Source organism: Lissotriton vulgaris, chromosome 11 (assembly GCF_964263255.1).
Source record: "Lissotriton vulgaris chromosome 11, aLisVul1.2, whole genome shotgun sequence".
Classification (NCBI taxonomy): domain Eukaryota; kingdom Metazoa; phylum Chordata; class Amphibia; order Caudata; family Salamandridae; genus Lissotriton; species Lissotriton vulgaris.
In genome coordinates, this window is record NC_141699.1 from 1048681920 (window position 1) to 1048696200 (window position 14281).

The following is a 14281-nucleotide window of genomic DNA, read 5'->3' on the forward strand; positions in this document are numbered from 1 at the left end:
ACAGCCCCTGACGTAGCCTTCATCACGGAGACCTGGATGAATGCCTCTTCAGCGCCCGACATCGCCATCCCAGAGGGATACAAGATCACCCGGAGGGACCGCACCGCCAACCAGATGGGAGGAGGCATCGCCATCATCCACAGGAACACCATCCGAATCACGACCAGCACCGACAACACCCTTACCACTGCCGAACACCTGCATTTCCAGATCCACACCGACCCGAAGACCACCCTCAGAGGCACCCTGATCTACCGACCCCCGGGACCACGCACTCAATTCAGCGAGGACATCGCCGACTTCGTCAGCCCGCACGCCCTCCCCTCCGCTGACTACATCCTCCTGGGGGACCTCAACTTCCACCTGGAGAACAACAACGACCGCAACACCAGCACCCTGCTCGACAACCTCGCCAACCTTGGACTCAAGCAACTGGTGAACACCCCCACCCACCTCGCCGGACACACACTCGATGCTGTCTTCACATCCAGCAAAGACATCGCCTTCAGCCACGCCACAGAACTCCACTGGACGGACCACAGCTGGGTACACTTCACCTTCAAAAGAACGACGATCCACCACCACCAGCAACAGGTTGCCCGCAGAAGCTGGAACAAGATCGCAGCCGACCAACTCGCCGCTTCCCTGAGCCAGCACCCTCCTGCCAGCTCAGCGAACCCCAGCCAGGCCGCCGACAACCTCTCAAAGTGGATCAGCAACTGCGCGGACGAACTCGCCCCCCTGAGGACCCCGCCCAGCAGACCCGGCAGCAAGAAAGCCCCATGGTTCACCGACGAACTCAAGAGCTACAAGAAGAACTGCCGAGCCCTCGAGAAAGTCTGGAGAAAGGAACCTACACCGGACAACCTGACCGCCCTCAAACTCCCCACCCGGAAGCACCACCAACTGATCCGCGCCGCCAAGAAAACAGCATTCAAGGACCGGCTGGACAACAACGCACACAACTGCAAGGAACTCTTCAACATCGTGAAAGAGCTCTCCAACCCCAACGCCGGAAACAACGACATCACCCCATCGCAAGACCTCTGCAACTCCCTCGCCTCCTACTTCCACAAGATCGCAGACATACACAACAGCTTCAGCACCCAACCGACGCACGCCACGACCACAGCAACACCGCCCACCACCACCCTCCGAGCCTGGACTCCGATCAGCACCGAAGACACCGCCCGCATGATGAACTCCGTCCACTCCGGATCTCCGACCGACCCCTGCCCTCGTCTTCAACAAAGCCGACACTGTCATTGCACCCCACCTGCGGGACATTATCAACACCTCCTTCAACACCGCCACCTTCCCCGAGAGCTGGAAGCACGCCAAACTCAGCGCTCTCCTCAAGAAACCTACAGCAGACCCCACCGAACTCAAGAATTACCGCCCAATCTCGCTACTCCCGTTTCCAGCAAAAGTCATCGAGAAGATCGTCAACAAACAGCTGGCCGCCTTCCTCGAGACAAACGGATCCCTCGACCCCTCGCAGTCCGGCTTCCGAGCCAACCACAGCACCGAGACCGCCCTCATCGCCGCCACCGACGACATCCGAGCCCTGATGGACAACGGAGAAACAGCGGCCCTCATCCTCCTAGACCTCTCCGCGGCCTTCGACACTGTCTGCCACCGCACCCTAGTGCAACGCCTCAGCAACGTCGGAATCCAGGAGAAGGCACTGGAATGGATCGTCTCCTTCCTCGACGGAAGGACACAGAGTCCGCCTACCGCCGTACAAGTCAGAAGCCACCGAAGTCATCTGCGGCGTCCCTCAAGGATCCTCGCTGAGCCCTACCCTCTTCAACGTCTACATGAGTCCCCTCGCGGCCATCGCACGCCAACACAACCTCAACATAATCTCCTACGCCGACGACACCCAGCTGATCCTCTCCCTGACCAACGACCCCGCCGCCGCCAGAGCCAACCTGCACGATGGGATGAAGGAGGTAGCAGAGTGGATGACGACCAGCCGCCTGAAACTGAACTCAGACAAGACGGAGGTCCTCATCCTGGGCTCCACGCCCACCGCCTGGGACGACTCCTGGTGGCCCCCCACCCTGGGCACCGCACCCAAACCGACGAACCACGCACGCAACCTGGGCTTCATCCTGGACTCCTCCCTCTCCATGACCAGACAAGTCAACACCGTCTCCTCGGCGTGCTTCAACATCCTACGCATGCTACGGAAGATCTTCTGGTGGATCCCCACGGAGACCAGGAAGACCGTCACCCAGGCCCTTGTCACCAGCCGACTGGACTACGGCAACGCCCTCTACGCCGGAACCACCGCCAAGCTCCAGAAGAGACTTCAGCGGATCCAGAATGCCTCAGCCAGACTCATCCTCGACATCCCACGAAACAGCCACATCTCCGGACACCTGAGAAACCTGCATTGGCTCCCCGTCAACAAAAGAATCACCTTCCGTCTCCTCACCCACGCACACAAAGCCCTACACGATCAAGGCCCGAGCTACCTCAACAACCGAATCAACTTCTACGCTCCCAAACGCCACCTCCGATCAGCCAGCCACGCCCTCGCCGCCGTCCCCCGCATCCGAAGAGCGACAACAGGAGGAAAGTCCTTCTCCTACCTGGCCGCCAAGACCAGGAACTCCCTCCCTCCCGACCTGCGCCTGACCCAAGACCACCTCTCCTTCAGGAAGAAGCTCAAGACCTGGCTGTTCGAGCAGTAACGGCACCCCCCCCCCCCCCCTAGCGCCTTGAGACCCTACGGGTACGTAGTGTGCTCTATAAATGTCTTGATTGATTGATTGGGCCCTGATTCTGGAGGGCTTTAAATGAAATACAAAGTGATTTAAAGAGGGTCCCCTGTTTAATGGGCAACCAGTGAAGATCCTTAAGAGCACTAGAGGTGGAAGAATTCCGTGGTCTATTTAACGTCCGTTTGGCTATAGCAACCTGAACTCTTTCCAATTTCTTAATACGATAAATAGGAGCGCCAAAGAGAAGGGCATTACAATAGTTCAGCTTACTAAGCAGAACACACCTGGCCATTAGAGATTGGACTTGAGCAGGTAGCATTGAACAAAGCTTTTTAAGGCTCCGTAGAAGAGCAAAGCCGGCTCCTACTACTCCATTAACATGCTTTTTGAGTGAAAGCTACTCACCCATGCCTACAAAGCTCTCCACAACACTGGTTAAGCTTTCCTCCAGCCCTCCTCAACTTCTACCAACCCACCAGGCACCTTCATTCTGCATCCTAGGCAGAAGCACACTTTCCTCATCAAGAAGACCAGATGCAGAGGATGTTCCTTCTCAGACCTCCCAGCCAGACCCGGAACGACTGCTCGAAATACCTCAGAACCTTCCCCTCCCTCTGTCTTCCAAAGGAACCTCAAGATAGGGCTATTCCAGAAGAAATAGACCTGGTCTCTCCCCTCCCCCTCCCTTTCAGGCCTGCCCTGGTGAGCGCCTCTACACCCTCAAGGGTGATTAGCCGCACTCTACAAATACACATACCAGAATTACCAAGGCTCCTCAGACTGCGAACTGAAAAAATTCAAGCCTGTGAATCTATGAAAGATTCAGTGCCTGGAGAATACCTCATTCTGTATTTGCACCGGTTTTGCGAGAGCTGCGACTAGATAGGCTAAGCTATGCAGCTTAGCTCATGCTGTGTACAGAGGTAATTTTATTTTAGCTGTTTTATAACGCGCTCTGTTACTACCAGAGTATACAGGCGCGAAAGGAAAAAGCAAGCAGGTGGCCACAAGGAAACAGAAGAAATTTTAAAAAGTCTAATAAGCAGATCTAAAAAGATGCGTTTTCAGTGCCTTCTTAAAAAGGTACAAAATTGTGAATTGATCTCAAGAACGAAGGCAGAGTGTTCCAGGCCGAAGCCGCAAGGACAGCAATTGACTGGCCTCCAAGGCACACTCGCCGAAAGCGGGGTACACTCAGTAAATTACAATCAGCTGAGCGTAGAGATCGAGTGGGGGTGTAGCGGCTGAATCTTTTCTTCAGATACGAAGGCCCAAGATCATGGACTGCTTTAAATGCTAGCGTTAGGATTTTAAAAGTGATCCTTTGAGTCACTGGTAGCCAATGTAGTTCTTTCAGATGGATTCGTACACTCTCTACTAGGCAACATTGCAGAGAAGTCTTGCCGTCGCATTTTGGATGATCTGTAATCTGGCGACTAGGAAGGCTGGGGTTCCACTAAGAAGAGAGTTGGCATAGTCGAGCCATGATAGTATTAAAGCCCTCGCGACCGACTCTCTTGCCGAAGATGGAAGATATGGAAAGAACTTTCTCATAGCCTTGAGAGATCCGAAGCACACCCCTGTAAGTTTTTTTATGTGTGCCTCAAATCTCAGATCCTCACCAAACCATACTCCCAAGTTCTTTGCAGGGATGGTAACTGAGCTTGGTTGGGGAAAATTCGGAGGCCACAAGAGTTCTCTGAAATTAGGCGGAAATTGGCCATACAACAAAATTTCGGTTTTGTCTTCGTTGCATTTCAGCTGTGCCGCTGCTAACCAATTAAAAACCGAAGAAAGACAGGAGGAAATGACCTCAGTATCGAGTGCTGTATCAGGCCATGTAAATAAAAGTTGCGTATCATCTGCATACGCTATAATTTTGGTCCCCATTTGTTCAGCCATCACTATAAGCGGAGTAAGGTACACATTAAAAAGCAAGGGGCTCAATGTGGACCCCTGAGGTACCCCGGTGGTAAGAGACTTGGCCGAGGAGGAAAAAGGTGGGATCCAAACCTGCTGGGACCTATCGGACAAAAAAAGATTTCACCCATTCTAGTGCTGAGCCCAGCACACCAATCTCAGCCAATTGAGTCAGGAGGAGAGAGTGCGGGACAGTGTCAAACGCGGCAGAGAGGTCCAATAAAATTAGAACCGCTCTGCCGCCACTGTCCAAACACTCCCTAATCGCCTCTGTGATCTCCACCAAAGCTGACTCCGTGCTATGTGCTGCACGAAAGCCGGACTGGGCAGGATGGAGAGCCTCAGAGGATTCCACAAAGGCATTCAGCTGACGAAAAGCAAGTTTCTCTCCAAATTTTCGCCATGGCTGGAAGCAGGGAAATAGGTCTATAGTTGCCCGGCACAGCAGGATCAGCACCAGTCTTCTTCAGCAAGTTCTAAACTATGCTACAAAGCAAACTGTCAATGCACTAGCATGTCTTGTAGGAAGTGTTACCAGACACCAGGTAACCAAGATAGAGACACTAAAAAGGCTTATGTATAATGTTGGCGTATGTGCCTGAAATACACAGACTATGGGTCCAGGAATGCAAGAACTTCAGTGTACAGATTGTGATATAACAGATATGCCTCTGGAGGGGAGGGGGGGGGGGGAAATGGATGGAAGGCGGTGCAAACACGATTTAGGGTTCCATATCAAAAATACAGGTGTTGCTAAGTAAATGTAAACTATTTTGAACAAATATCAAGAACTCAGAAATGAGTTACATTTGTTTTTTTGAACATTTTATTAATACACAGCATTTTAAAATGGAAACCGTTGAATTGCATATTTACTTTTGGGACATTTTTTTAAAATTCTTTTTTAATTAACATGTACAGTAATATGTGCTGTCAGTGCTTGACAATTTAAAAGCATCCAATAGACCAGTGTCATGTAAGGGGGGTCTGAAAATATGCTGAGGCAGAAAATGTAGATGAACCTCAAGTGCATGATCTGTTTGCAATGGTCTACTTTACAACCAGCAATAAAATAAGAGCTGTTCAAATACATGTTTTCACCTGCCTCAAAGTCTGATTTCACCCAAGGAAACAAATCGTTCATGTTACTCGCAATGAAAAAGTAAAGTCATAAATACAATAATCAATACAGTGATTTTAAAAGGGGTACCATCAAAACTCACTCTGGTCCAACTATTAACCTGTTAACTCCTCCAGGTAATTGTAAACAGACCATTTTCAAATTCTATGTTAGGACAGAACACAGAATAAGAATAACCACTGATGGGCCCCTGTTATGAACACCATCAATTGACTCACTTGAAGATTTTTTTTTAAATACATTGTGAAAGGAAAGTTAAGCACTTGGAGCATACAGAATAGATTAAATACAATACAAAGATATATACATTAAACGTTTAAATTGAATGACAAACAAAAAAGATGACTATACAAGTGTTTTGGTAAATTAACCACAGAATGAACACTGGTTTACATACCAAAGAGAAAAGTTTTGTTTAGTGAGATGATGTTTGCCAGAACCAAGATGGCCGCTGAAGTGCTTCCGCATCTTGCTTTACCATTTTGATCACTCTCTGCAATTGCTTTCAAAAGTAGTGTTAATCCGCGTGAGGTTTACCATCAGTGGCACCTAATATTTATATTACAAAGAATGTACAATTGAGTAAAAAATATTTAAAGCCAAAGGAAATCCTTCACTTTTCAGGGAGACTTGGAAAGTTCAGTCAGTCAAGCATTAGCCAGATGTGATCTCCTATCGTCAACCTGGTAGTTAGCATGTGCCGAGTCTTAGTAACAGCCAGCTGCTTTGGTCAGTCATTGTTAAATACCGCTTCATGGGACATGATCTCTCGCGACAACACTGCTTCAGATGAGGTGCGTCGTTGATCGGCTTATGGTGTGGTACTTCCTTTCGAACAAGGATGGCAGGTTGATAACTGAAGGGGACCGGACACCCTAATGGGGAAAAAAAAACTCCATGAACATGGTTACTCTGAAGATTAAGACCAATTAAGCAGACACTGCACCTGTGACACGGGTAACATGGCATTCTAAGATATCTGCGATTGTGACCACCAACACCACTAGTGCGCTCTCCACGCTGTGCACCACAAGTGTGTCCCATCCTTTTGTGACATGCAGATTCTTTCTTTCCAAGTTTCATTGTACAAATTGCTTTATTTTTACTGGATGCACCGATGTTCTCTTTCAAAAGCCAAAAACATTTTCAAAAGATTGTCGAATGTTTCGAATATATTCGTTAAGCCACCACCAGGTATTGGCATTTAAATTGCATCCATGATGCTCTTATGAAGCTGTGCCTTTGAACCCCCCAGGATTACTCAGCTGCCTATGCTAGAATACCTTGCCTACGTTTAGATCTTGCAAACATATAAAGTATTCAAGATAAAGTTAAGCAACCAGGTCCTCTGATCCGCCAAACATTTCATTCTGCAAAAAAATTTCAAAATGTTAAAAGGTGATATCAATGAGGACAGCAGTAGAAACAGCAATATGAAGGGACCTGAGGAACTATTAAGATCAATAAATGTCTCTTGAAGCTAGAATCAGCAGCAGCGTTGCGTCTCCACATTGGTTTGGTGAATTGCTAGGAGCCACGTAAAGGAAGATCAAGAAACCTCTGCAGTTGAATTAAGAGTGCACCTTGTTATTTTAAAATGGCAAATATATCTGGCCTTGGTAGAAAGAGTCCTAATTCAACAAACCTCAAGTAATGGACTCCAGGATCTTGACACTTGCTCCTGACGGGCAGAGTTACATGCCCACCACAACAGCTGTGCAAGCTGGCAAACCTGGACTCCCATAACATCAAGAACACCTCAACAGCCCCTTTGGAAAGAAAATAACTGAGATGCAGACGTAGAATGCAGGCGTACAACAATGCTGCCATCTTGATCGCCACTTCCATTCTCTTTTGGGGCATAGTCACATTACTCTAAAGAGCAGCCAATCCTGAGACAACTAAAAAGCATTCCCAAAAGGAAAAAGGAACTTCTAGTAAGGTTGGTGGGAACAGCACATCGCCCCAATCCGGTGAGATCACACCCTAGGGAATTTAGACACCACTTACAGGTCACTCAATTCCTAAATGGTTCCAGGCAAGACTATAGAATACGCCAAGAAACACTAGGTTAATCGAAGAACTAAAAATTAGCAGAAGAAAAAGCATCCGTCATGAGCAAATGGACCACAGATACACAATTTTCTTCTGATGGATACTACTTCCTTGGGATGCAAATTGCTCTTCTTGGAGAGATCTGCCCGTCAATGACTAAAGAATCTAGATGGAGGTAACAAATATTGCTGTCAACTGGTTTGACAATGTTGGACCACAGCGCTTCCGAACATGGTACCTGCTCAAAAAAACAGGATGAAGTTAAAATGTGCTGCTGCCCTGAGTGGGATATCCAATAATGGTCAGGTTCACAAGGAGAACTTAAAGAAAGAAAGTTAAAGCAACAAAACTACTTAAAGGCTATTTAAGAAATGTCTAAATAATAAAAAATACAATCTGTCTCTATTTGCAGGATTGTGGCACACACTATATAAAGTTGGCATTTTCAAAAATGACTTACGTTCTCTAAAACATAGGTTTGTTGGCAGACGATTGCTGCTCGTCGGTAAGATACCTTCATCTTACCGTAATTGCCCTCCCTTTTTATTGTATAAATAAGATACATCTATAAGTTATCCCTTGGAGTTTGATGCAAAAGTTGGCCATTAGTGGCCTACTATCATATATAAATGAAGGTGTCTTTTCCAAGCTTTACCAATCAGCCAGGTGATTATCTCTACAGTTGCAATATATGGTCAAAGCAATTAGTATCTGGGCGGAGAAATTTGTGCCTTTCGCCCACAACTTCTCCACCCATTCTCCCTTTTTCTGAGTGCAGATGATATCTCCACTGACTATTCTTTTTTGATTAAACACCTGGAATTTCTGTGGCTTTCCTGATGAACGTAGTGTACGCCGGAACGCGCGTTGACGATCCATCAACTAGCCACTTAAATCAGTGTTTACATTCTGATTCAAATGTCACTCAAATGATACTTTTGTATGAATTTCTGTATGAATTTCTGTCTTGTTTTTTGTTCATGTTCGTCCATTGCACTGTGTACCCTTGTGAATTATGTGGGGATAATATAATGTATTTGTAATCAGTTGTCTGATGACATGTTAGAAATGGTTTAACTATTTTGTATTAAAGAAATGAATTTTTAAATGCACAGTTGTTTACACGGAGGTCCTTACATTAGGTCTGTGATTTCTATGGTCTGTTAATTGCCACCGACCTTTAGTTGCCATGGGTTTTTTTCTACCATTGTGTATTTGCCCTGCCCTAGGATTCTACAATTGTTGCAGGGGGTCCTTGTTATTTAACTTTGGTTCTCTGAAACTTAACATTCTTTTTTGTTAAATTGAACCGATTTTAAGTTTGGTTTATGTTTCAGACTAACAGTTGGCTTACATTTTCAATTTAATGTGGATACAAGCCCTTTAAGGGATCAAAGAGTTACAGCCCCGAACGCAGGTTTTGGCCTGATATTGCTTTTTGTCAGGACCAGGTCCATAATATGGCCTAGTGTTTACCTGGTTTAATATGGAACTTAAAATGCCCTTGATGGACAACTAGGTTTACATGTCAACCTTCCCCATCAAACCACAGATTTTTTTTTAATATGTATTAATTGAAACAAAAGCATGGTTGTGCCTTCACTCAGTAGGTGGGATCACCGTAAAAATCACCAAGCAAATTGAGATGGGACTTTGACCCAATAAGGTTCCTGCCCTGAAATCAGCCAATTCAGTAATGTTTAGAGAAAATGTATCTTCTTCCCCAGATGACTGCTTTGTAGACCTAACATGGGGCATTTCTCATAGCAGTAGTGGCTGGTTTTCTTTATTGAAAATGCAAAATCAGCAGTATATCTATAGCCACAGCATTCCTTGTGTAGATTGTACTCTACATATACCTTCCTCAAATTCTAGATTTTCTTAAGCCTCAAAGCCCATCACTGCTAAGCATTTACAAAATTTGTGTTGGACTGAAATTTAAAGGGCAGTGATCTGTACTTTAGAGATGGCTTCATATTTTGATGCAGAGAAACTTCCCTTGTTTCTTTGGTACTTTAGGCCTCTCAACCAACGTTTCCTTGATCAAAAGATGGACTTTCTGCATCATCCTGTCCTAAAAGAAACTCAAGCCCTCAGTAAAAAGGGGAGTGGGGAATTCAGAGAACTGAGCTTGTGAAATTTGGAAAAATATTAAGCACCCATTAGTTGAGATATATTCTGCCATAGATGACTGATAGGTTTCCACGAAGAGGGGCAGGATGGGTGGGAGTTCATTTTTTTTATTGAGCAGAAAATTCTGCTTTATACATAATGTAGGACATATAATTAAGAAAATTTTTATATGAATCAATATACACAACCGTTCAATCAATTCATCTTCCAATACCCCATTAAAACTAACAAATTGCAAATGTTGCCTTAAGGGCATTGTTGAGCTACCGCGTAATCCCTAAAACGACTTAAAAAAAAAAACGAAAACATCCTACAACCTGGAATGATAAAGTGCCAATAGAGCTATTCAGTGCTTACCAAACTGGAGGACTGCCATGCCCCTTTACCCTACGAACATCCGACCAGCAGTTTCTCTAGGGCAGTCCACTAATGGGCAAAAGTAATCTAAAGTGCTTAACTTCTGCATCCCAAAATTAAATGCCAGCAACCTGATTAAGTACCCTGTGGCTAATATAATAAAGTAGCAATAATGCTTGCCCGAGCTTGACACACCAGAATGTTACCTTACACCTGCATCCCCTCAGAGGCTCTCCTCTTCTGGTTGACTTATGTCCCTATTGTGCTACGAAAATCTGAGTGCCTGAGCCTCTGAGGAGAACATTTTAGAGGGTCTTAGCACCTGATTGGCTGGAGTTTGGACTATTTACAAACACTTGGACAGGTTATAAAAGTGAAATGTTTTCTATCTATTAAGCTCTATGTTCCAATGCTACTCCATGGTTATTTCTTACCTATACTATGGTTATGTTATTGCTATATTTTGTACTGTGGGACTTCCATTTCGACGAAGGGGAATATTCAAGCATGTGAATCTATGACAGACACCCCAATACTGGAGAACCAAAGTACCTACAGATTTTCTGACTAACCACTTTTCTGAGGCGCAAATGCAGTCCGTTTCAAGAGCAACTATAGCGAGATGGGTATTGACGACCATCGCCCTTTGTCATGAAAAAGCAGGAAGACCCCTTACATCCATGGTGCACTCCCGCTCTACCAGGAGTGCCGCAACCTTGGCTGCTTTGTTTGCAAAAGTACATATGCAGAGCAGCCACATGGTCTAACAGGTATACATTTAAGAGACATTACTGTCTAGATACTGCCAATGATAAAGATGTGGCAGTGTTTGTTTAGTTGTGCTTCGAAATGTTTTTCAATAAGGGGAGATAGCCTATATTTATTGAAAAGTTCGTTTTTTATACTCCAGATTACGGGTACTATGTACAGGACATCTCCACAGAGTTTTGATCTCACTTATTTTAATGGGATACTGCTAGCTATTCAGATTCAAGCATGTGAATCTGTGAAAAATTCAATATAGGACAAAAAACAAGTTACCTGTATACTGTAGTTTTCTGGTTTTGATCTTTCATAGATTCACAAGCGACCCACCCATCTCTCCTTCAGTCGTTCATCTAATTTATTTTCCCCATATACCACGGGCAACCATATGTACTTGTACTTTGAAATCTGGGGTGTGAAGTCAATGCACAGGAGGAAAGGGTGCAAGCTGTGCTCAGTTGAACTTTGGTTGTGTACAAAACTATGTGGCTTGCTACTCAATCCTATGAAGAAGTGTAATTATAGTCTATCTGAATGAGAGATTTTTATTGTTAGTTATAACCACCTCTGGAATCTCAGCGACAGGGAAGATTCAAGCATGTGTACCTATGAAAGATTTAAAAAGTATAAGGAGTAGGAAGTGAACGCACGTGGTGTTGTGATATAATGTGGAAACGTGCTGCGTTTTAATACTACCCTCACTCAGACCGAATTGTGACATGCTTAATCGTAGCAAAAGACACAATTGATGGACGGAAGCCTTAACACATCTTGCTCCTGCTTTCTGGAACGAGCTGCCAGTCGAGATTCGCAAATGCCAGAGCCTCTATCAGATCAGAAAGCTTCTGAAAACTTATCTTTTCTGACCCCCTTAGGTCTGGCTGGTGCACTCCGTCCTAAGAGCAGAGATACCCCTTTGGGGTGACTCAACGCTATATAAACTAATAATAATAAACAAATCAAAACATGCTTCCCCCAATCAAGAGATCTGGGTTAAACCCATCAATCTTTTGCTCACCATGCCACCCCAGTTTAGACCTGGCTATATGCAAATCAGTCTTGACACTGTGCCTCATGAGAATAGTCCAGCCCAAACTGCCAAGCCAGGCCCTCCCCGGACCGGAAACAAACATCCTAGGACAGGTTTCGGGGTTTCACCCCTCTTCAGCCCGGATAGCTGGATTCCATTAGCACAGTGAGCCCAGGACCCACGGATGAGGCAAGCAGTGAATACAAGGAGGAGCACCAGCTTAGATGTAAGTGTGACTACAAGGGGTCTCTCCTGGCCCACCGCCATTTTGAGTTTGACTTGGGGGTAAACTCTTAAAACCCAAGGAATCTCTCGTGGGAAATTCCTCAGAGTAAGATCTAGGATACAATACACCAACAACCTCAATTGGAGGATTGGGTGTAACTACAGGTACTGGGACCGGGAGTGTCCTGAAGAAGGCAGACGTGACCAAAAGATTGGGCACATTTAAAAGGCCGAAACATGTTGACCACCGGGCAGTAAGGAGTGGTGTAAGAGGCACATCGTAACTCCCTAGCACCACCATCCTTCACTTTTTTAATCCTGACCGGAGGATCCAGGAATAAAATAGACATGGATACCTCAGTTAGTTTTAACACAAACGACACTGCACCTCCACTGTTCATAGTCCCAATTTGGAAATATTGTTTTTTCTTCTTTTTATATTGTGTTTGTCTTCCTCAACGCTATTGCCCCACCAGAGGTGTTGGCTGTACCGGGGCGTTTTGTAAGCAGCCCTATGATGAAGCATGTCACACTTCGGTGTGAGGGCAGTATTAAAAACACACAGCACGTTTCCACATTATATCACAACACCACGTCCATTCACTCCCCACTCCTTAGTGTTTAAGCATTTGATTAGGGGTTCGGAGAAGATGAGCACTATACCCTCTCCCCTTCTTGTGTACGGAAAACCTATGAAATATACCTGCATACTGTAGTTCCAGTATTGATAAGTAACTGGTTTTATTTCTCATAGGCGAAACCTTCTGGCTTTACCAATGCTGGTTTTGTTTAGAAACAGGGATATTAAGTAATTTATCCGTAAACACAAAATGTGGTACTGAGACAGAGGCTAGTGAGATATGGCATCCTTAAGGGAGAGGATGTGGCGTAAGGGCCAGAGCTGCCAAATATCATCCTTGATTTTGGGCAAATCCCCCAATCTCGCCGTACCTAAAAAATGAATGTGTCCTTGTGTAAAGTAACTGGTGCTAATGTAAAGCGCTCTAATGTCTTTGGGTGGTACTGGTGCTATATAAAACTTCACACAAAACAAAAGCAGAGTCAGTGGAGGAGGGAGTCGGGGGGAGATCTGAGGGAGGAGGGAAATCTGGAAGAGGGGAATCTGGGGGAGATGGGGAATGGGGGGGGAGGGGATAAGTGCAAAGGAAGTTCAGCGTGGGCAAGCAGCGCCAGGCGGAAGGTTAACGGGCAACCAAAAGCAATCGCAGGCTGCCTTGGAAAGGTTAAGTGATTTTCCTAAATGTACGGTGTCCTCGTGAAAAGTAACTGGTGTTAATGTAAAGCACTCCAATACTTTCGAGTGGTGTTGGTGGAGGAGGGGATCTGTGCAACGGAGTACAGCAGGGCAAGCAACAATGGGAGGGAGGTGGACGTTCAACTAACATCAAATGCGGGCAGCCATGGAGAGATTAAGTGAGTTATCAGTAATCACAAAATGTGAAAATGAGGCACAGGCTAGGGAGATGATGTAGCGGCCTCTTTGGGAGAGGATGTGGCATAAAGGCAGGAGCTGCATACTCGCACTGGGAACCTGGGTTTGAGTTTCAGCACCCGCTTAACATACTTAATTCTCGGCAAATCACGTTATCTACCGGTGCATAAAAAATGAATGAAATAGCTTGCTGCAACCACAAGCAAGTACAACTGTGACAATTATACTAACACATGAAAATTAAGTACAGGATGTAAGCCCCTTCTAAGATTTTTTAAATACAAGCAAGTTCACCGGCTCTGCCCAAGTGCTGTGCAGGTGAAACCTAAAAAAGGTTTTGGAGATCCCTGCAGAATGATTGGCATGTTTCGTGGTGCAACAGACTTTAAGCAAACAGTCCGGCCAGGGTAAAATTATGCACCGTTGCATAATATGAAATTAAAACATTTTGTGAATTACACAAACAAAAA

General features: G+C 45.6%; 1 protein-coding gene across 5 annotated transcripts in view; it reads right to left on the minus strand.

Annotated features, from left to right (window-relative positions):
* Positions 1-5460: 5460 nt before the first annotated feature.
* The window catches only part of ECT2 (epithelial cell transforming 2), a 247927-nt gene continuing 239106 nt past the window's right edge, over positions 5461-14281 (minus strand). For 4 of the 5 annotated variants that reach the window (XM_086944387.1, XM_086944385.1, XM_086944386.1 and 1 more), the window contains one exon: positions 5461-6668. In XM_086944387.1, coding sequence (XP_086800513.1) covers positions 6579-6668 — 90 coding nt within the window. In that variant the 3' untranslated portion in view covers positions 5461-6578. The remainder of the gene's footprint in view (positions 6669-14281) is intronic. The other variant, XM_086944383.1, reaches the window with a different exon arrangement.